This window comes from Choloepus didactylus, chromosome 13 (genome assembly GCF_015220235.1).
Source record: "Choloepus didactylus isolate mChoDid1 chromosome 13, mChoDid1.pri, whole genome shotgun sequence".
NCBI classification, from domain to species: Eukaryota; Metazoa; Chordata; class Mammalia; order Pilosa; family Megalonychidae; genus Choloepus; species Choloepus didactylus.
Genome location: NC_051319.1, coordinates 60,071,344 through 60,094,343, shown reverse-complemented (window position 1 = coordinate 60,094,343; position 23,000 = coordinate 60,071,344). Strand labels below are relative to the sequence as shown.

Genomic DNA, 23,000 nt, shown 5'->3' with positions numbered 1-23,000 from the left:
TTCATGGATTGGGAAACGAAATATTGTTAAGATATCAATTCTACCCAAAGTAATTTAGTGATTCAGCAAAATCCCAAGACTCCTTTGCAGAAACAGAAAAGCCAATCATTAAATTGATATGGAAGGGTAAGGAGCCCCAAATAGCCAAAGCTATCTTGAAACAGAAGCACATTAGAGAACTTACACACTTCCTGATCTTAAAACTTATTACAACTATAGACAATAGTCAATAGAACTACTTTAATAATCTTTCATCAATTGTAACAAATGTAACTACTGTTAAAAATATTAGAATTACAAAAAAGTGCTATCATCAATTTTAACAAATTTTTCATGCCAATGCAAGTGTTGGTGGTGAGGTGATGTTTGGGAATCCTGTATTTTATGCATAATTGTTCTGTAAACCCACAACTTCTCTAATTAAAAAAAAAACTTACCACAAAGTCACAGTAATCAAAACAGCATGGTACTGGCACAAGAACAGACATATAAACCAATGGAATCAAATAGAGCTCAGAAATTAACTCTACCCTTTATGGCCAACTGATTTTTGACAAGGTGGCACAGTATACTTAGTTGAGATTGAATAATCTCTTCAACAAATGGTGCTGGGAAAACTGGATTTCTATCTGTAAAAGAATGAAGGTGGACTCCTATTTCACACCAAATACAAAAATCAACTCAAAATGGATCAAAGACCTAAAGTAAGAGTCAAGGCATAAAATTCTCAGAGGAAAACTTAGGGAATCATCTTTGGAAGCTTGTGTAAGGCAATGGTTTCTTAGACTTTATATCCCTTGCACAAGCAACAAAAGAAAAAATAGATAAATGGGACCTCATCAAAATAAAAAACTTTTGTGCAAAGGTCTTTTTCATGAAAGTAAAACCAAAAACCTACACAATGGAAGAAAATATTTGGAAACTACATATCCAATATTCAACTGCAAAAAGGAATGAAGTTCTGATACATGCCACAACAGAGACAAACCTTAAAGACATTATGTTGAGGAAAACAAGCCTGACACAAAAGGACAAATACTGCATGATCTCACTGATCTGAAATAATTAGAATAAGGAAATTCATAGTCATCTGCAAAACTACAAATTTTCTAATAAAATAAATAAATAAATGGAATGGAACTGCCCCCAACCCCTCCAAAAGACATCCTGACAAATGAAAATGAAAACACACAATATACCAAAACTTACGGGACATGGAAAATGAAGTGCAGAGAGGGAAATGTATAGCTATAAATACTTACACTAAAAGAAAGACAGAGAGAGGGAGAGAGAGATATCTCAATTCAGAGACATAATCTTGCACCTGGAAGAACTAAAAAAAGAAGAGCAAAGTAAACCCAAAGTTAGTAAAGGAAGGAAATAATAAAGATTAGAGTGGAGATAAATGAAATAGAAAATAAGAAAACAATAAGATAAACAAAACCAAAAGTTTGTTCTTGGAAAAGATCAATAAATCAACAAACCTTTAGCTACTCAATGAAAACACTGAAAATGAAAGGATGACATTACTACCATCACAAAAATAAAAAAGGTTTACAATAGTATACTATAAATAATCATATGCCAATAAATTAGATAACCTTGATTAAATGGACAAATCCCTAGAAGCACACAAACTACCTATACAGACTCAAGAAGAAAAGGAAGCTACCAACTGACCAATAACAAGAAAACAGATTGAATCACTGTGGTGGTTTGGAACTGTATGGACCCTAGAAAAGCATGTTCTTAAAGACAATCCATTCCTGTGGGTGTGGACCCATTGTAAGCAGAATCTTTTGATGAGGTTACTTCAGTTAAGGTGTGATCCAATCATTCAGAATGGGTCTTAATGTTACCGAAGTCCTTTATAAATTGGATGAATACATAGGGAAAGCTATGAAAGCAAGAAGGTGAAAGCAATGAAACCCAGATGAGAAGGAAATACCAGTAGACACCACCATGTGCCCTTGCCATGTGGCAGATGAGTTAAGGATCACTGGCAGCCAGTCTTCCGGAAGAAAGCATTGCCTTGATGATGCCTTGACTGGGGCATTTTTCTCAGCCTCAAAACAGTAACCACATAAATTCCCATCGTTGAAAGCCAATCCATTTCATGGTAGGTATCTGCTTTCAGCAGCCTGGCAAACCAAAACAGTCATCAATCAAAAATCTCCCAATAAAGAAGAGCCCAGGAACAGATGGTTTCCTTGGTAAGGAATTAGCAGCAATCCTGTTTAAACTCTTCCAAAAAATACGAGAAGGGAATACTTTCTAACTCATTCTGTGAGGTCAGCATCACCCTAATACTGAGCCAGATAAAGAATTCACAAGAGAAGAAAATTCCAAACCAATATGCCTTATGAATAAAGATGCAAAAATCCTCAACAAAATACTAGTGAACCAAATCCGAAAGCACATTAAAGAAATTATATACCATGGTCAAGTGGGATTTATTCCAGGTATGTCAGGGTGGTTCAACCTAAGAAAATCAATTAACTTAATACACCATATTAATAGAAGGAAAGGAAAAAACCCACATGATCATCTGAATTGATGCAGAAAAGGCTTTTGACAAAACCCAGCACCCCTTCCTGATAAAGACACTCAGAAAACTAAGGATAAAAAAGCATCCTGAACATTATAAAAAGCATCTATAAAATACCCATAAGCCAACATCATAATCAATGGCAAAGACTGAAAGCTTTCCTTCTGAGGTCAGGAAGAAGACAAGGATGCCTACTGTCATCACTGTTATTCAACATTGTATTGGAAATTCTAGCTAAAGCAATTAAGGCAAAAGAGAGGAGGGGAGGGGAGAAAGCAAAAGGAAACTGGAAAGGAGGAAATAAAACATTCCCTATTTGCAGAATACATGATCCTATAAATAGCCTATCCTAAAGAATCTACAAGAAAGCCATAGAGCTCATAAACAAATTCAGCAATTTGTGGGCTACCAGATCAATACACAAAATCAGCAGTGTTTCCATGCATGAGAAAGAACAATCTGAAGGGAAAATCAAGAAACCACCTTTTATACAGCAATTAGAATACAGGTTATCAGGGTTAGGGTTGAAGATGAAAAATGGAGAATGAATGCTGAATTGGTAGAGGTTCTGATTTGGGAGACGGGACGTTTCATAATGGATGGTGGTGATGGTAGCACAACATTGTCAGTGTAACTAACACCACTGAACTGTACACTTGAAAATGGTTAAAATGGGAAATTTTAGGCTGTATATACATTAGAAGAATAATTAAAAAAAAAAAAACCCCAGTAGGACTGTACAAAACTACGAATAAACCCTAATGTAAACTATGAAATATAGTTAATGTAACTATAACACTACTGCTTCATCAATTGCAACAAAGGTATTACACTAATGCAAAAGATTAAGATTAGGGAAAACTGAGTGTGTGTGTGAGGGAGGTGTTAATATGGGAACTCTGTACTTTTTGCATGATTATTCTGTAAAGATACACTGCTCTTCTACAAAAAACCAACCAAACAAAAAACCCCAACTGTTTCTAAGTAACTTTCTGTGTACCAGAATAAAGAATGCTTATAGATTACAAAAATAATCAGCAACTGGTAAGCTAAAATTCACAATTACCTGGCACCTAATAAAAATTATCATGAATACAAAGAAACAGGGAAATTACAAGCCATAATTGTAAAAACTACATCAGTCAAAACTGACTTCTGGTTATAACACAGATGACAGACTTAGCAAATGAGGAAGTTAAAACAGTCATTATAAATATATTCTATATATTCAAGAAGCTGGATGAAAGACTGAGCATGGTAAGTAGAGATACCACCAACCTAACAGATTTTTGTGAGGATTAAATTAATGTATGCAAACCACATACAGTACCGACACATATGAAGTATTCAGTAACACTTGGTTATTGTTATTTTTAGAATCTAATTAAAATGATTATAGAAAAGGGGTTCTGAATTTTACCAGCATTTTGAGGCATAATTCACAGAGTAAAATACACAAATCTTAAGTGTATAGCTTGAGGAGTATTGACAAATGCATACATCTGTGCAATCATCATTCAGACCAAGACAAAGAATATTTTCATCATCCCAGAAAGTTCTTTCACACCCCTTTGTAGTTAACCATTCATCCCAACAAGAGAACCACTATTCTGATTTCTATTCGATTAGTTTTTCCTGTTCTTGAACTTCAAATAAATGAAATCATGCAATATATACTCTTCTGTTTCTGGCTTCTTTTCTTCAACATGTTTTAGAGATTAACCTACATTGCTCTGTGTATCATTAGTTCATGCTTTTTTACTGCTGTATTGTATTCTGCTATATAAACATACCACAGTTTCCTATTGCAAATTTGTGTGGTTTCCAGTTTTGGGCTACTAAAAATAAAGTGACTAAGCACATTCCTGTACAAGTCTTTTTCTGGTACCTTCTTGTACAAGTATTTTGGTGGACATATGTTTTCACTTCTCTTGGGTATACATGTAAGAGCATAAACTGTTGAGTCATGCTAGCTGTGTGTTTAACTTTAAAAAAAACTGCCAGTTTTCAAAGTGGTTGCACCATTTCATAAACCTGTGAGCAACATATACAAGGGTTCCAGTTTCTCCACATATTCACCAACACTTGGTATACCCAAGTCTTTTAAATTTTGGCCATTCAAGTGTGTAGAGTGGTATTTTATGGTGATTTGTTTGCTCCCTAATGACTAATTATGTTGGGCACCTTTTCATATGCTCATTTTCTATTCAAATAATAAGAAGGGGTTAATTTTAAAAGATCTCAAACTCTCAATTTCTTTCATGGATCTTGCTTCCAGAGTTTACCTAAACACTCACCACCAAACTCAAGGCCACCCAGATTTTTACTGTATTTTCTTCCAGAAGTTTTGCGTTTTACATGTAGATCTATGATTTTGAGTTAACTTTTGTGAAAGGTGTAAGGCCTTGTCTAGATTCATTTTTTTACATATAGATACCCAATTGTTCTGACACCATTTGTTGAAAAGACTATCCTTTGTCTGTTGAACTGCTTTCCTGCCTTTATCAAAGATCAGCTGATGATAACATGCATAGGTTTATTTCTGGGTTCTCTATTCTGTTCATTGATCTATGTGTCTATTTTTTTCACTAATACCACGCTGTCTCGATTACTGTAGTTTTATAATAAGTCTTCAAATCAGGTGTGCTCTGTCCTGCTGTGGACTAAGGAGTCTGGGCCCAGAGCACACACCCCCACCCCCTTACTATTCTTTCTGCAGATCCTTCCTTCCCAACGCCTTCCCTGTTGACTGCTGAGAAGTCCACTTCACCCAGCCAGGTCACTTACATTGAGGAGTCTCAGCCCAGTATCAGGGATTCAGTCAGAAGGACAGAAGGGGTGTACCCTCCAGCGGACACTCAAACCTGCCTTTTCTGACCCAAGATGACTCAGACCACCCAGGAAACAACTCGGAGTTCAGTTCCCTGGACCTTGGTACTGCTTTCAATGAGCATTGGGCTTTGTCCCCGCAGGACCCACCAGGGAGGTGCCTGTAGCTCTGGGATATCGTGGCACTCTGCACGTTTTTGTGGTTATGAGTGAAAACCCAGAGAAAGATAGTTGTCAGCTGAGGCTATTGACCATGCAGCCACTGGAATTAGTGAATTTGAAAGACGTAGTTATAGATTTCACCCAGGAAGAGTGATCCTGCTACACACATTGCAAAGAAAGCTGTTCAGAGATGTTATGCTGGACAATATCAGACTTCTGGTCTCAGTGGAACATCTGATCTTCAAACCAGAAGTACTTTCCCACTTGGAGCAATGAGAGGAACTCTGGAAATAAAGAATTGGATTTTTCCAACCCCAGAATTCAGGAAGGAAAAGTGGTCTTAAAAAAAAAAGAAATGCTATCCATGCAACATAATTGCAGGAAACAGATGTCTACCATCATGTCCCTGAGGGAGAATTCTCATATTAAAATGAATGGCTTTATGTGTAGTGGCTTGCCAGATTTTACTCACAAATCCAGTGTGACTCAACAGGTATTAACTCACAATTGAAAGAAACCCTGCTTCAGCAATCTTGTTGGAAAAGCCCTCAGTGACCAGTAATCTGTCAGTAAATAAAAGCAAATATGCACTAAAAATAAACCATATGAATGTCACCTAATTGGTAAATCCTTTATTAAAAGCTCTGGCCTTACACATTACAATGGAACTCACACTAGAGAGAAACCATATGAATGCCATCTATGTGGGAAAGCCTTCACTCTATATTCTTCCAAGACACAACATGAGAAAACTCACACTGGAGTGAAATGATATGTATGCTTCTGTGGGAAGGCCTTCACCCATTATTCTATGTTTACACAACATGAGATGCGTCACACTGGAAAGAAATCCTATGAATGTCACCTATGTGGGAAAGCCTTTGCTCAGGCTTCTAATCTGAGACAACTTGAGAGAATTCACACTGGAGAGAAACCATATGAATTCCATCTATGTGGAAAAGGCTTCAGGGTCTTTGTTCTTGTCTTAGACTACATGAGAGAACTCACATTGGAGAGAAACTGTATGAATGCCATTTATGTGGATAAGCCTTTGCTCATTGTTCTAACCTGATAGCACCTAAGAGAACTCACACTGGAGAGAAGCCATATGAATGCCAGGTATGCGGGAAAGCCTTTAATCGATGTTCTGCCCTGAGACAACATGAGAGAATTCACAGTAGAGAGTGACCCTATGAATGTCAACTTTGTAGGAAAGTCTTCACTTATTCTGCCATTAGAAACCAAGAGAAAACTCACTCTGCAGAGATACCATGAGAATATCATCTATGTGGGGAAACCTTAGCTTATTTCTGTAACCTTAGACAACATGAGAGAAACCAAAATGGAGAGAATCCCTATGAATGCCATATATATGAAAGGCTTCAGTCAATATTCTGACTTTAGATGACATGAGAGAACTTGTATTAAAAATTATTTTTATATGGATAAGATTTCAGCCCTTGAGTGAACCTTTACTTATGCTAGAAAACTCACACAAGGGAAAAAACAAAACAAAACTGTAATCAATCTGGTAGAGCTTTTAGTCATCCTGACAATTGTGTCAATCTAAGCCAAATTAAACAGGGAAGGATTGACGTAAATGACACCTATATATAAAAGCATTTAGTATCCAATCATACAACATGAGAGAAATCATAATACATATGTAATGAGAGTGGAAGAGTCTACATCCACTGCTCTACCTGATAGAGAGACAAGTCTTTACCAGAGCATGCAGCCCCTTGAGAGAGTGTCAGATAATGCCTGCTGGAGATGTTATTCATGAAAAATCACACAAAATCATTTATTCATACAGCAACACTTGTAGGGCAAGTATGAATTCACACTGTATAAAACTCATTGGTGTCATGAATGAAGGCATGTTGTCAGAGATCACTCATTCCTTAGCATAAATATTCCTATGCTGAGGAATCAACAATCCTAAAGTCAATTTAGGAAAATCTTCAGCTGGATTTCACATCAGAAAACTCATAGTGTTAAATAAAATCTTTTATACGGACCCTTTAGCACTCAATTCAGCAGAGTCAAGAATTTTGAACAAGACTTACTATTGAAAGTATGTATAATAACAATGTAGAATTGTGAAGTGCATTGGAATTATACTGAATGATGAACTTTGTAAGAAGTAAAATGAAGTGAGAAAAATTCCATAGATTAGTACTTGCAGATTTGTAAGCAAATTATGTTGCTGAAAATCTAATATGTTGGCCATGTTTTAGTTTTGTTTTTACGCAGTTGTAAACAAAAGTATTTGAATCAAACAGAAAATAACTGAGTGTTAACTCAAACACTTAGAATATAAAATTATGATTCTTAACTATTAGAGTCTTATGGCAAATAAATACTCCTTTTAAAATCATTTTATATTGCCATCACAATTTAGAAATGAATTGAAAATGAAGCTATTTTAAATAAAATCAAACACATCATCATCAAAAAACAAACAAACAAAAACCCAGGAGGCATGAGCCCTCCAATTTTGTTCTCCAATTCTAAGTCCTTTGTGTTTCCATATAAATTTTAGAAGTACTTTGTTGATATCTACAAAATAGCTTGCTGTGATTTTGAATGAGATTGCATTTAATCTATAGATAAAGGTAGGAAGAACTGACTTCTTAATCATACTGAGTTTTACAATATATGAACATAGACTACCACTCCATTTATTTAGATCTTTGATTTCTTTCATCAGAATTTCATAGTTTTCCACACGGAGATTCTTTATATGTCTTGTTAGATTTGTGCCTCAGTATTTCATTTTTGGAGGGTACTATTGTAAACAGTAATTTTTAAAAATTTTAAATTCTAATTTTTCATTGCTGGTATATAGGGAAGCTATTAATTTATGTATACTTTTCTGCTATCGTGCTATATTTGCACATCAGTTCCTGAGTTTCTTGGTAGATTTTTGTGGTTTTTCTACCACGACAATCATGTCACCTGTGAATAAAGATAATTTATGTCTCCTTTTCAATCTGTATACCTTTTATTCCTTTGCCTTAGCTAAGATTTTCAGTATGATGTTTAAAAGGAGTGGTAAGAGATGACATTCTTAGGGGACATGCATCTAGTCTCTCACCATTAAGTATGATATTAACTGGAGGTGTTTTTGTAGGAAGTAGCCCTTTATTCCTAGTTTACTGAGAATTTTTATCATGAATAAGTGATTTTGTCAAATGCTTTTTTAGCATCAACTTAACATCATTTCTTTAGAGGTACGATTTTGAACTGTCTTATGTTTGAATTTAACTTACACATATACATTCACTTTACAAATAAAAGTAAGTTTGAAATATTAGTCTCAGGAATGGAATACAAAAGAGTTAAAAATAATGCCAAACTGTTCCAAATATAGGGCCCTCAGAAATCTCCTATAAGTATGCTCATTTATAATAGAGTAGCTTATGTGCATATAATTCAATATTTCCTGAAATGAAACATATCTTCTATAATTGAGTTTAAATCAAATGCTTAGGTAAATATGGCACTGATGAATTTCTGATCAACGATGGCCAAGTTATTACTGAATGAAACTGAATGGAAAATAAATTAATGATATTTTACGTTATACTTACAATACAGAAATATTTTGTACTAAAATGCATTTCCTATTAATAATAATGAAACCAAAATTAGGAAATTTAAGGGAAAGAATTTGGAGATCTGAGTTTTAGTCATGGCTAGGCTGATCAATAGAGTATGACACAGAGAGGAAATCATTTTACTTCTCTAGGTTCTAGTCTAAATTATTTCTCTTTGGTACCTTCCAGTTCTAAAATTAAGTAACTGTGATGAATTAATAATAGCACCTAACACTTCTTCAGCCACATTTCTAAGCACATGATGTAATATCAGACTTCATGCTTTTATATGATAGCCCTTTGTTTTTTTCTATTTTTTTCTACTCTTATTCTATTCTCTTTGTCTCTTCAATATTTTCCATCTTTTTTCCTTAGTGATTACCTTAGATCTATATTCCAGTTTTCTCTTCAGCTAGGTCTAATCTACTCTATAGAGTTTATGTTTCAAAGAGTGTATTTTCCCCCACAAGTTCTGTTGGGTTTAAAATATATATACATATACATATACATATACATATACATATACATATACATATACATATACATTTTCACATTGGTTTCATTTGCTTCTTTTAGCTCCTTGGTCTTTAAAGCAGGCAGACACATTTTTCTAAAAACTCCAGAAAAGAGTTAAAGGACTGCATTAACAAGGCAAGCCCCAAATCAAAAAAAAGGCTAAATCAATGAGGTAGGATCCCATGGTGCCCTGGCTGGCCCCTTCCCTACCCCTCACTTGTTGACATGGAGCTGGTCCATGCTGCCAGTGCAGATCCCTGGCCCTGGTTCTAGAGGGAGCAGGGTAACCTTGTATACATACCAGGAGTATCTATGCCTGGCCCAATCTGTTTCACAATGGATTGAGGGGCTTGCCATCCCATAACTTGCCCTGTATTTGTAAGGCAGCTCACAAAACTCTCCTACAGAATGCTATGGGATAGCATTCAAGTTGTGCTGTCTGGGGCAAGGAATTGCTGGCTGTAGGACATTCAGTGTAGCACCAGGACACTGAGGAAACTATTTCATAGGGAAGAGGGCACATTTGGAACTGTTTAAACAAGGGAATTCCTAAGGCCACACATGCATGCCAAAGACAAGATGCACACACAGTAAACATCAGGGAGGTTCCTATGCTTTGGCCTGGAACTGTTCTCTAAACTCACTGAAGGAGAGCACTTGCACAGACCAATCTGCAACTCTGGGAAAGGTGTTTTCTTTTTTTTCCTTTTTTCTTTTCTTTTCTTTCTTTCTTTTTTTTTTTTTTTTAACCTTATTTACTTATTTATTTTGGCTATCTCCTGGCATTAAGGAAAATTCTGTCATAATGTCAGCTTGATTCAAGCTTAAGAAACAGATGCCTCCTATCTAAATTCCAGTGATAACATTAAAATATCAAAATGTCCAGGTTTCAACAAAAGGTTACAAAACATACAAAGAAAAGGGGAATGATGACCTAGGCAAAAGAGAAGTTTAAAGCATTAGAAATCATTAATGAGGAAGCTCAGACCTGGGACATACCAAAGACTTAATAAAAACCACAAAAAAGGTCCTAAATATGTTTAACATGCTAAAAGAAAATGTGGGCAAAGAAATATAGGAAATCAGGAAAACAATAAATGAACACAAAGAGAATATCAATAGAGAGACAGAAATTATGGAAAGGAACCAAACAGAGCCGAAGACAGCAGGAACAGAAATTAAAAATTCCCTAGAGAGTTTAACTGGAGCTGGCAGGAGAAAGGCTCAGAGACCTGAAGATAAGAAAATTGAAATCATTCAGTCTGAGGAGCTGAAAGGAGAAGGAATAAAGAAAAGTGGAAAGAGCCTAAGGAATCTGTGGAACACCATCAAGCATGCCAAAATATGCACTGTGGGAGTCCCAGGAGAAGAAAGAGAAAAAGGAGCAGAGAAAATATTCAAGGATACAATGGCTGAAACCTTCCAAAATTTAATGAAGGACATAAATATACACATCCAAGATGCTCAATGAACTCTGTGCTGGTTTGAATGTATTATGTCCCCTAAAACGCCATTATCTTTGATGTAATCTTGTGTGGGCAGATGTATCAGTGTTGACTAGATTGTAATTCTTTGAGTGTTTCCATGGAGATGCGCCCCACCTGACTGTGGATGATGACTCTGACTGGATAGTTTCTGTGGAGGTGTGGCCCCACCCATTCAGCATGTGCCTTGATTAGTTTACTAGGGCACTGTATAAGCTCAAACAGAAGGAGAGAGCTTGCTAAAGCCAGGAGGGACACTTTGAAGAATGCACAGGAGCGGAGAGACAAACTGCAGATGAGATAGTTTGAAGATGGCCACTGAAAGCAGACTTTTGCTCTGGAGAAGCTAAGAGAGGACAAACACCCCAAGAGCAATTAAGAGTGACATTTTTGAGGAACTGCAGCCTAGAGAGGAACGTCCTGGGAGAAAGCCATTTTGAAACCAGAACTTTGAAGCAGACGCCAGCCACATGCTTTCCCAGCTGACCGAGGTTTTCCAGACATCATTGGCCATTCTCCAGTGAAGATACCCGATTGCTGATGTGTTACCTTGGACACTTTATGGCCTTAAGACTGTACCTGTGCAACCAAATAAACCCCCTTTTATAAAAGCCAATCCAACTTGGGTGCTTTGCATTCTGGCAGCATTAGCAAACTAGAACAAGCTCCGAACAGGATAAACCCAAATACAAGCACACCACAGTATATTATTCTCAAACTGTTGAATGCCAAAGATAATGAGAGAACTCTGAAAACTGTGAGAAGCAATGTATCACATACAAGGGAACCTTAATAAGATTAAGTCTCAATTTCTCACTGGAAACCATGGAGGCAAGGTGGTAGGCTGACATATTTAAAATGCTGAAAGCAAAAAACTGCCAAACAAGAATTCTGTATCCAGCAAAACTGTCTTAAAAAAATGAGGGAAGGATTAAGACATTCCCAGATAAACAAACTGAGGGACTACATCACCATTAGATCAGCCCTATAAGAGATGCTAAAGAGTCCTGCAGGTTTAAAGGAAAGGACAATAGATCGAAACCATATGAAGAACAAAGACCTCTGGTGATGGGAAAAACATGGGTAAATATAGATACCAGTACTATTGTATTTTTGGTTTGTAATTCTGCTTTTTACTTACTACAGTATCTACAAGGCAAATGCATAAAATGCAATGAGAAATCTGTGGTTTTGGACTCATCAAGTATAAACATGCAATTTGTGACAAGAACTACATAAAGGTGGGAGGATGGAGTAGTATAGGAACACAGTTTGTGCATATTATTGAAGTGATCTTGGTATCAACGCAAATGAGATTGTTATAGCTTTAGGATATTAATTTAAGCTCCACAGTAACAACAAAGAAAATATTGAAGAACACGCACGCTCATAGAGATAGAAATTAGAGTGCAGGTTGACAAGGACAGAGGATAAGGGGAATGGCAAGTCAATGCATAATGGGTTTCTGTTTTGGGAGATGGGAAAATCTTAGTATTGGAAGGTGATGAAGGTAAGTCAATATTGTGAATATGATTAATCCCTTTGAATACTATGCCTGGGAGTGGTTGATATGGGAAAGTTTATGTTGTGTATATGTGTATATACGTATATATATGTGTATGTGTGTGTGTATATGTATATTTTCACAATTGAAAAAAAAAGAAAGAACTAAAGAGCCAATGGCAATTAAATGCAACACACGATCTTAGCAAAAGAGGAGAAAAGGCTCAAAGGGACATTATTGGGACATAAAAAAACTGGAATATAGATTGTAAACTTTCTATCAATGTTAAATTTCTTAGACTTGTTAACTGCACTTAAGGTGGTTACATAAGTTAATGTCCTTTTTCTTAAGAAATACACATGGCAGTATTAAGTGTTTAAAGCACATGATGTTTACAACCTACATTCAAGTGTTGAGATAATGAACAGCTATGAATTACACACTTAAAACTGATGGATTTCATGGTATACCAATAATGCTGTAATAATTATAGTGTATCAATAATGCTATAGAAATTATGTATACATATATATGGATGGGAAAGCTATCAGAAAGAAAGCTAGGTTCTAAAAACTACAGCACTAGGAAAAAAAGCAATTTGCTAACTGGGTAGGAAAAAAAGACTAATATATTTGATGCATCTTAATGATGGAAACAATGCAAGCATAAAATATTACCTTGATCACATTTCAATCATACCAAGAGTCATAAAGATTAGCTGCTAAAATTCTTTGTTTTTAACTTTCATCCAAATAAAGCTACAGAACTCTTGGAAGTAGCACTGTACAGAGCAATAGTTTTTCAATCAAGCATATCAGATATGAAATTCTCTCCCTTCTAACTCTATGAACTTGAATTTCTGAGCCACAGTTTCTACATCATAGGGTGATAAGAATTTAATGAAATATGTGTACAAGACCTAGCAGAGTGCTTGTCCCATAGAAAACATCCAGTAATAGAAGTTATTAGTATATCTACATCAGAAAGCCTCATCCTAATGGATGCACCTCAGTGAAACTGTCATGTGCATATACATTTTCCCTAATACTCAATGAAATAAATTAATGGTTTTATATGCAAATATACATGGATTATGGCACATGGAACATGCTTGATGAACATTTCTTCAATGAAAGAAAAGGGTTTTCAATCTTAGAGCTTAATCACTTTAAAGGTACTTATCTACAATTTGTCAAAGGTGACACAAACAGGGGCATTTGAAGAAAACTAACTTACTGTCACATTTGTAAAACTATTTAATAAATTTTGAGAAAGAATTTAATTAAAGGCCTTAGAGCTAAAATTCTTGAAACTGCAAAAATACTGTTTCATACCTAACAAATTATTAGACAGAGATATAAAAAAGTGGCATAAAGCTATAGTAAAATTAAAATGATACACAGACTCACTGATGCAGAAATCACTTTAATGGAAAGTAACATCACTAACAGGATCAGAAGCTTTCAACCAAGGAAAGAAAATACTGGGTGAATATTTTCATAATTAGTCTTGCAAAAGATTATGTTATATAGTCCAAGAAATAGGGCCATTCTTCATTCCTCATTGTGTGTTTATGAAAAATATACAAGTCAATAGATAAACTGATATTAGAAATGTGCTTGAAAAATTGATAAGGGGATTAGTATTAATTAAGTTTAAAATGAAATCCTCATCCATAATACTATGCAATAACTGATGGCCATAATGATGCTCTGCGGCTTTAAGATTCAAAGTAAAGACAAATGATATTTACATTATCTATGTCTTAACTGTCTTTCACCAGGATACAGTTAAGTATGTATATTGCATCTTTCTTCTTTCAAAATTGGTGTGCCATGGGAAAAATGAAAAACCTCACAGGCTAATAAATATTTGTGTTGTTAAACACAAATAAATTTAAATATTTTTAGTTTATAAATTTCTGCAAAAACTAGCTTGGAAATTCTTCCAAAATTTATAAAATGATTTTTAAAACTTACCATGGACTAAACTATTTGCAGGTGCTACAAGAGTATCCCACAAACATATGTTTCTGGAAAAAAAAAAAAGATTACTTTTTGAGTTACACAAAAGTTACCAACAGAATAAAAAATATGTTACCATATACTTACATAATACTCCAACTATGTTCTCAAGGAAAGTTCTTAAATTTACAAAAGCACCAAATACAAGTAACCAAAATATTTATATATGATAAATTTTTACACAAAATTTAAAAACTATTAGCATAACAAACTGAAGAGCTTCAGATTATCATATATTTACAAATTATACTATATGAAGTATTATTGATAATTACAAAATACTTTTTATGAAATTACTTTTTGTATTCACCAATTCTCTAATCTAACAGTTGGACTGACTGACACCAACAGCAAGAGACACTCAATTTTCTTGCGCACAAAGAAAACTTACTTCTACTATGAAGGGGACCTGGTTTTACTCCTTTCCATCAGTTGTAAAGGAGGCATAAACATATGAAAAGAATTTTTATGGAAGATGGGCTGAAAGCTCCAGATTTCTACAGTCACATTTCTAGTGCAAGATGAGACCTTGCAGATAAATACAAAGCTCAGACACATCAATGTGCTTTTGTCTCAGAACTCAGGTGGGTGGCATTTTCTTGCAGCTCTTTTTCTCTTTTTTGGTGGTGGGTAGTGGGTTGGTGTATTGCCATTTACTAGCTAGTAATCTTCTACAAGTAGTAAGTCTTTCTAAAGAGTTTCTGCTTTCTTGTGAAACAGTACTATCATCTACCTCATAGGGCCATGGTTAAGATTAACTAAAAAAACTGCCAATAAATAATAGCCCCGTTTTTCACCTCAAGTTTTCTTAACACATAGGGAAAAATATGGAAAAAATTAATTCCATAACAATCGAATCTTTTTCTTCTACTCTATAAAGTCTTAATATCAGAATATAAAAAAGAGACTGAATGGATTTTGTTTTTAATGGCACCAGAATTTCCTTAGCTTTACAATTAGAATCCTAAAAATGCTCCAAGGAATAAACAAGTCTTTAAGATAGATGTCTGTAAAGGCATAATTATGATAAATTCTTAAAAGGTAAGATAATAATAAAAGCAGTGATACATACACACACTTCAATTTCAACTATAATCTCTTACCTATTGTCAGTTGAAAGACCAGCTGTAGCTATCAGAGAGGAAGAACTAACGAAGACAAAATCATTGGCTGTTTTGTTATGACACTGCCATGTCTGGAATGGTTATAAAAAGTAAATGTTACTGCCATCACTAAATATTTTATATTCAGGTACATGCATTATTCAAAAAGCAAGTGGCTTACTTAAACCCTTTGTATCTTTTTTTCCCCTCAAACTTTAGAAAAGTTGCAAGAGTAATACAGAGAACTTGTATAACCTTTATCTTAATTCACCCATTTTTAAGATTTTATCTCTTTGGTTTTCATACACATAGACAAGAAAACATACATTTACTTTTCCTGAACCATTTATGTAGGCTGCATATACTATGAGCTTTACAAAGGCCCTTTGCATTTGTTCAACCACAGTTCGAGGGGAAACAAAAGGAGATTAAACTCCAAATATTTCCTTTAGTATCTTTCACGAAAATGTTTGTTTCAGGAGAAGACAAGAGACCAGGATTTTAGATTATCACTTACTTAACTACCTTTGTTAACTCTATTGACAGTGTATTTCTCAGAAATACTTAAATTTTAAAATAAATGTTCAAATAAATCAACTAAAATATGTTACTACCAGTCAACAGAATTAGATGACAAAGCACATCTCAAGATTTCATTCAAACAATAAAAACTGTTTAAGGTTTAGTTAATTAAAAAAGCTTCCAAGGTATATTTGTTCAGAGGTTTCTCTTTCAAAAAAAAATGAACTTTTAAAGTATACCCAAATCATCATATAAAAGAATTTTCTTTTGAGCCACATCCCCATCCATCCAGACCACTACTGTAGGTGGGCTAGATGTTGTGTCCTTAAAACAGTCTACGGTAAACCCAAAATATTAATGTACATTTTAATCCAATTTATCATTTTAAACAGGTTTTTTAAAAAAGCAGAACCTTAGGGAAAATAAACTTGCATATCTAAATCTGTAGGCTTAAGGAAAATGAGTAATTAATATTCTGTCAAGATAGCATCACTAACCCTCCCTTGTTGGCTTTCACTTAGATTAGTACTATATTCTATCATCTAACCCTGAGCTAATTTACCAAAATCTTAACCCATATTCTTAACTTCTTCCTGACAGGTGTTGCTCAGTCCTGTAAAGGGCTTCAATGAAGAATATATTAAATATAAATACAGTGTTTCTATGCAGCTGTAGGTTTGTTAAGCCAGAATAGTCCTTAATACAGATGTATCAGTATTTTTTTTTTTAAAGAGATGGACAAGAAAGAAATAGTTAACAGATAGAAGATAGTTATCTCAAAAGAGGTAACTCTAGAAAAATAACCAGATGTACTAGTCTGTTGATCATTCTATTTAGGTATAATACCCAGTGCATCTCAGTGAAGTTGGAAATGGGCTCAACTGACCTACTGGTCACCATGTTGGTCCTACAGAGGTTAATTTTTCAAGTTAACAGAGACAGAAAATTTTTAAACTTCACACAGTAATTTTCACATAATGCTTAAAAGGACAGGATCTTACAGCAATGTGGTTAAGCACCTAGGACTAGATAAATTTTATTTATTGGCTTTAAAATCTCTTCCCTCAAATGTATATTCTTGCTTTCTTTAAATAAAAAATACACATTTCTTCTACAGATAAGAATTCTTGGCTTACCAGGTATGGCTTAGGTATGCTTCCAGTAACTGGACATTTCCAATTTGTTTGATACAAACTTAAATATCCATCAGCATCAACTATCCCAAACTTAAGAGAAAAAGAAGTATTTTAAGAAGTGTTCAATACAAATGAAAAGCATATATTAAGCCTTACTATCACTGTGACACCCATATATTGACTCTTAAATACCTGATTGATAAATTGTTTGACTTTTCATTCACATACGCATGGATCCAGCCCAGAAACACATTTTGCCACTGCTTAAAAAAAGTTCTAGAGTAGGCATAAAGGAAACAAATTATCAGATAACCATTTTATTATCCTGACCTACAGCACTGTCTCCATATTCTCTAAGTACTACAAAAATAGGGTATTGGATTTACAAATCAATATAGGCAAGAATGTTTTATTATATATAAAATAGAACACTGTTCATTTTGAAATAAAGACAAAATAAGGACTTCCCAAAATATCTAATAAGGAAAACATGAAAACAACAATAGAATGTAAAATGAAAAAAAGATTATCAAAGTACAAGAATTCCACTATGGGAATGCAGGGCACTCTGACTTCCAAATAATCCAATAAGAGAGTATGTGATACAGAGCTTGAAGGAGAATAAGGCTGCTAAATACTTTTTTCCATAGAATATAAAACTAATGCAAGCTTCTATAAAGTGTTTGAAATAAAACTAATGCCTATTTTGTACTCCTGCCTGCCTCAGCCCCGAGATCTAACAACTATTAACAATTTGATATTGTTCCCTTTCAGATTTGTTTTTATGCATATTTATATTTTATTTTCTGGAGTGGATCTAGATATGTATTTCAGAAAGGATATACACGGAATGTGTTGATGCTTTATATATGTAAAAATGCATTTATTTTGCCTTCAAATTTGAATGATATTTTAGATGGTAATTGAATCATAGTTCGTCAGTCAAAATTCTGTGGACATTACTATCTATCTGCAAATCCTATTTTTGAATAGCCTGATGTCATCAATGTTTTTTATTGTTTTGGGGGATGTGGGTGAGGGTGCTGTAAGTAATGTACTCTTTGCTAGAAGCTTACAGACTTCATTATTTATCCTTAAAATGAAAAAAAAAAATCGATAAATGAACAAATAATTAGGATGTGTTTAGGTATGTACTATTTCTCAATATTTCTGCCTAGTACTTGGTAGGCCCTTCCTCTTCTAAAAATTGGGTTTTTCTTTTTTTTTTTGCTTCAGGGAAACATTTTTTCCCCTTATTACTTTAAATATTGCTTCTCTTTCATAATTTTTTTCTTCTTCTAAAATGTCTTTCAAATGTCTTCTATGAAATTATCTGGACTGAGCCTCAATTTTTCTCTCTCGGGTTATTTTCTTTTTATTATGGTATTATTTCTTAATTTGTAATTCTCAAGCACAAACTTGATTTTCAACTATTTCCATTCTGCTTGATAACCCTTGTTCTAATGAGAATTTCCCCTACTGATCCCAATTTCTAGGAATCTTATATTTTCAAATTCCTGGAACTCTTTCCTGGTCTCCTACTGCTCTTGTTTCATTGCAGTCTGTTCTTGTTTTATGAATGTAATATCTTCCACACAATTCATTTATCCTGTTTAATGTCCCTAGGTAGGCTCTTGGTTTTCTTGAAATGGTCACTGACTTTGGGGTGTCCATTTCTATTCATAAGTGACTATCAAACTGATCAGCATTATTGGCTAGTGTGAGTCATCTCTTCCATTTACTCCAGTACTGAGGGAGACAGCATACACAGGTGTTGTCCTATTGGGCACCACCATGGTTAAGGTGAATGAACAGTAAGTTGGCTGCTGTTAGACACTTGGGCAGCAATGAAGACTAGTTTAGTGTGCCTTAAGATAGCCTATGTACAAGGATACAATGAATCTTAAATTGAAAATAAAGGCAGGTTGCAGAAGGTCTTGAAAGCCATGCTAAACAATTTGGGCTTAATTCTGGATACAACAGGAAGTCTTGACGGACTCCTGAGAAGAACAATAAAATGATTCCACCTATATTGTAGTTACATAACTATATTGTTTCCATATAACTTTGCTGACAACAAGAAAAATGAATTAGAGAGTTAAAGATTGAGGATAAAGAATAGTTGGGAGCAATATAATATTGATAATTAAAAAAGAAAAGCATGAATAGATAAAGGATATTAATGAAATATACAATTAAAAGTATAAAAATCTAAAGGCTTCTGTACTAAATCCCCTTAATTTCCCATTAAGGAGCAAAGAATATTGTGCTATTCAGTATTAAGAAATTATATGCTCTTAAACTTTTGCTTCATAACTACACGAAAAAGGAATCATTCAACTTCTGTAAAATGGAAGTAGAGTCATGGTAAACATGGCAGACAAAACTGTTGCAGCACACCATGAGACAGGTTACTATGAGGAAGACTGATGGTTGGGAGGTTGAGGGTAAAAGGAAGGCCAGATGTACCATCAGCCAGGGCCTGTATCAGTGATTTTTAGTGAAGCCTGGCCCTGAAGACAAAGACCAGGCTGATTCCTCCTTTAATAGTTGTTTAATGTGCTAGTGAGACACTAGGGGAAGAGAGAGGCAGCTTGAGGAAATGGTAGGATAATGGGAAGTGAGCACAGTAAGGGATGTTCTACAGCAGGGGTGAGCAAACTTTCTCTTATAGGGCCAGACAGTAAATCTTTCAGGTTTGCCAGATATATTCTACCCTAAATTCTGCCATTGTAGTGGGAAAGCAGCCATAGAAAACACAAGATGAATGGATATAACTATCTTCCAATACAATTTTATTTACAAAACAGATGGCCAGACCATAGTTTGCCCAGGCCTTGTTCTAGAGGAGTGCTTCTCAAAACTTTAATGTGTGTACAAATCACTTATCTGGTTAAAATGCATATGGTAATTCAGTACGTATGGGATAGGGCTAATAATGTGCATTTCTAACAAGCTCCCAGATGGTACTTGCTACTTGGTACTGGAAGATACACTGAGTAGCAAGGTTATAGAGAATAAAGAAAGTAGAAGTAAGTACTAATTAAAAATGTGTAATTTAAAGTCCTATGATTATTTAGTCCTTAAGAATTATAAAAGTGAATTTAAAATGAATTTTAAAGGACACATATGAGGTACTTCCAGGAAGAACCAAATGCATTTAAGTGTTCTTTGAGAGGAATTAAAAAAACAAAAACAAAAACAATTCATAGAGATTAACAGTCTACTACTGCCTAACTGAGCTGTTCTCTTCAGAAACCCAACCTAGTAACATTTATAAACCTCCAATACGATCAAAGCATTTTTCCATTTACATTTCTATATACTACCTTATTTCCTTGATAGTTAAATCTCATTCTTGTAACTCTTGAATTGCCACCAGATCGAAAACAGGTTATTTGTTGAGAATGGCCCCACTCAAACATTCTGACACTTCCATCTTGAGCTCCTGTCAGATCTGCATTATGAGAGGGTAAATATTGCAAATTTATTTCAAGAGTCTTTGGAAAAAAACTTTTTAATCCAATGTGAGAAACTGTTACAAAAGAAACACCTAAGAAATAAGTTAGGGTCAGTTTCTATGAATTTATTACCTAGTATGAAATTTCACTTAAATATTCCTCATTATAAAACAGACAGTTATATGTAATTTGATTTTACTGAGAATAAATCCTCAAACAAAACAAGAGAAGCATTTAAATCAGACCTCTATAAATTCTATTCCCCTTTAAAACTATCTCAATGGTTTTGTAATAACCTTAATAAAGAATTTTTACCCTAAGTACATAATATAAAAACTTTCTTAAATTTCTAAAGAGCCAATCTTACTCAGTTATACTATTCATGTTTACATTTATACATTTCTTTCTGAAAAAAAAAATCAAATTCCATTATCATTTTTAAAAGTTATCCTGATTGACTTGATATTTCAAACACGTTATCTGTTTCACTGAAGAAAATGAACACACTAAATAATTACTAATTCTTTACTTGACCATTTACTAATTGCATGATCTAGAAAACTTAGTTAATTTCTCTAAACCTATTCCCTTACCTATAAAAGGGGAATAATGAATTATAAGTCACTGAATAGTTGTGAGAATTAAATAAGATAATTCATATAAAGCACTTAGAAATATGCCTAACATTTAGTAAACACTCAATTATATATTAAGTAAAATATCTGTATTAATTTGGTATGAGATAATAAGGATTAAATTATATTAATGTATATAAAGCATCTAGCACATTGCTAGTCACATATTAGTCAAGCTCTCTTCATTCTTTACCAAGTATTTAAAAAAAAAGAACGTCAATCGTTCTGAAATATTTTACCAGTAGGCTTGGGTGGGAGAGTGGGGAGAATTTCTTGAGATTGAGGAGTATTAACTGTCCCTTGCCCCAATAGTCTTCCTTCCCTTAATCAGAAAAATAAATTGTGAGAGCTGCATTTTAAAAAAATCACGTTTTTTCTATATTATTTGTGGTTTTGTTTAATTTAGTTTAGTTAGTAGTTAAGTTAGTAGCTGACATGTAAAATGAAAAACTCTCTTGGATCCTTTGTAAACTGACATTTTAAAAATAAAATAAATGTTCCTATAACTAGGTTGTCTGAGCTAATCTTTTTCAGTGGTAACAACAGTGTTACATCATATAGGTAAGGAAAAGGTTAAATGCAATCTTAAAAACCTTATTATGTCCCTAATGAAGAAAAAAAAAAAAAACAGAGCTTTCTAAGACTTCTACTTCTAATTTAATCTAACTCATTCCCACTACAGACTATCAATTGATATCCAGAGTGACCTGACCTGACTGTCACGGATAGGTATTTAAGTCTACAACCTATGTACTTGATATACAAAATAAATCATTATTTATTTTTAAACACTAGGAATGGATAATTTCTCTTCAATTAGAATTCCTGAGGCCAAAGACCATGGTTGCTTTTGTCATTTTCTCCTCTAGACTTATAGAGAACCACTACACAGTGTCATTTCAATAAATATTTATTGAAATGGGAAAACATACTAATCATTTTGAAAGGGAAAAAGAATGACCCAGGAAAGTAAAATGCATTAGCTTAACTTCTAAAAATTTCTTTGGAGCAGAAATAAAAAAATACTGGACTACAATGGCTACCATTTTTAGAAGAGCAATTCCAAGGGAAGAAAGAAGCTATTTTGAGGTATATGAACTTCAGAGTAAGATTTTTAAAAACTGTGTCTCAAAACATATTGTTGAACTAAATTACTACCTGTAGGACTTATTCATAAAATGAAAAGATAAAATTAAAAAAGTTCAGTGATTAAATAAATTAGCTTTTAATATTCCAAGTATCTTATCTGATAGTAGTCCTCTATAAAAGAGAAAGTAGTTACCTCAAAGGACAGTGATTTGACGTTACCTAATAACTCTAAAAATGAGTTCATTAACTACGTTGGAAGCTGGTGATCTCTTTATTTAAATTTATGGGCTTTAGTTTTCTTAAGACAGAGGATATACACTAAAAACTAGTCACTATGAGCTATCGGGCTAAGAAAAAGTAATGTCTCCTCAATATCTCAGTACAC

The 23,000-nt window shown here is 34.1% G+C and overlaps 1 protein-coding gene across 8 annotated transcripts in view; it reads right to left on the bottom strand.

Annotated features, from left to right (window-relative positions):
• Window positions 1-23,000, bottom strand: part of DMXL1 (Dmx like 1) — a 211,726-nt gene that overhangs the window by 33,196 nt on the left and 155,530 nt on the right. For 7 of the 8 annotated variants that reach the window (XM_037802218.1, XM_037802220.1, XM_037802223.1 and 4 more), the window contains 4 exons: window positions 20,760-20,887; window positions 17,431-17,520; window positions 15,773-15,864; window positions 14,625-14,677 (listed from right to left, as the gene is read on the bottom strand). In XM_037802218.1, the coding sequence (XP_037658146.1) occupies window positions 14,625-14,677; window positions 15,773-15,864; window positions 17,431-17,520; window positions 20,760-20,887 (363 nt within the window). Of the gene's footprint in view, window positions 1-14,624; window positions 14,678-15,772; window positions 15,865-17,430; window positions 17,521-17,622; window positions 17,707-20,759; window positions 20,888-23,000 lie in introns of those variants that run through there. The other variant, XR_005211487.1, reaches the window with a different exon arrangement.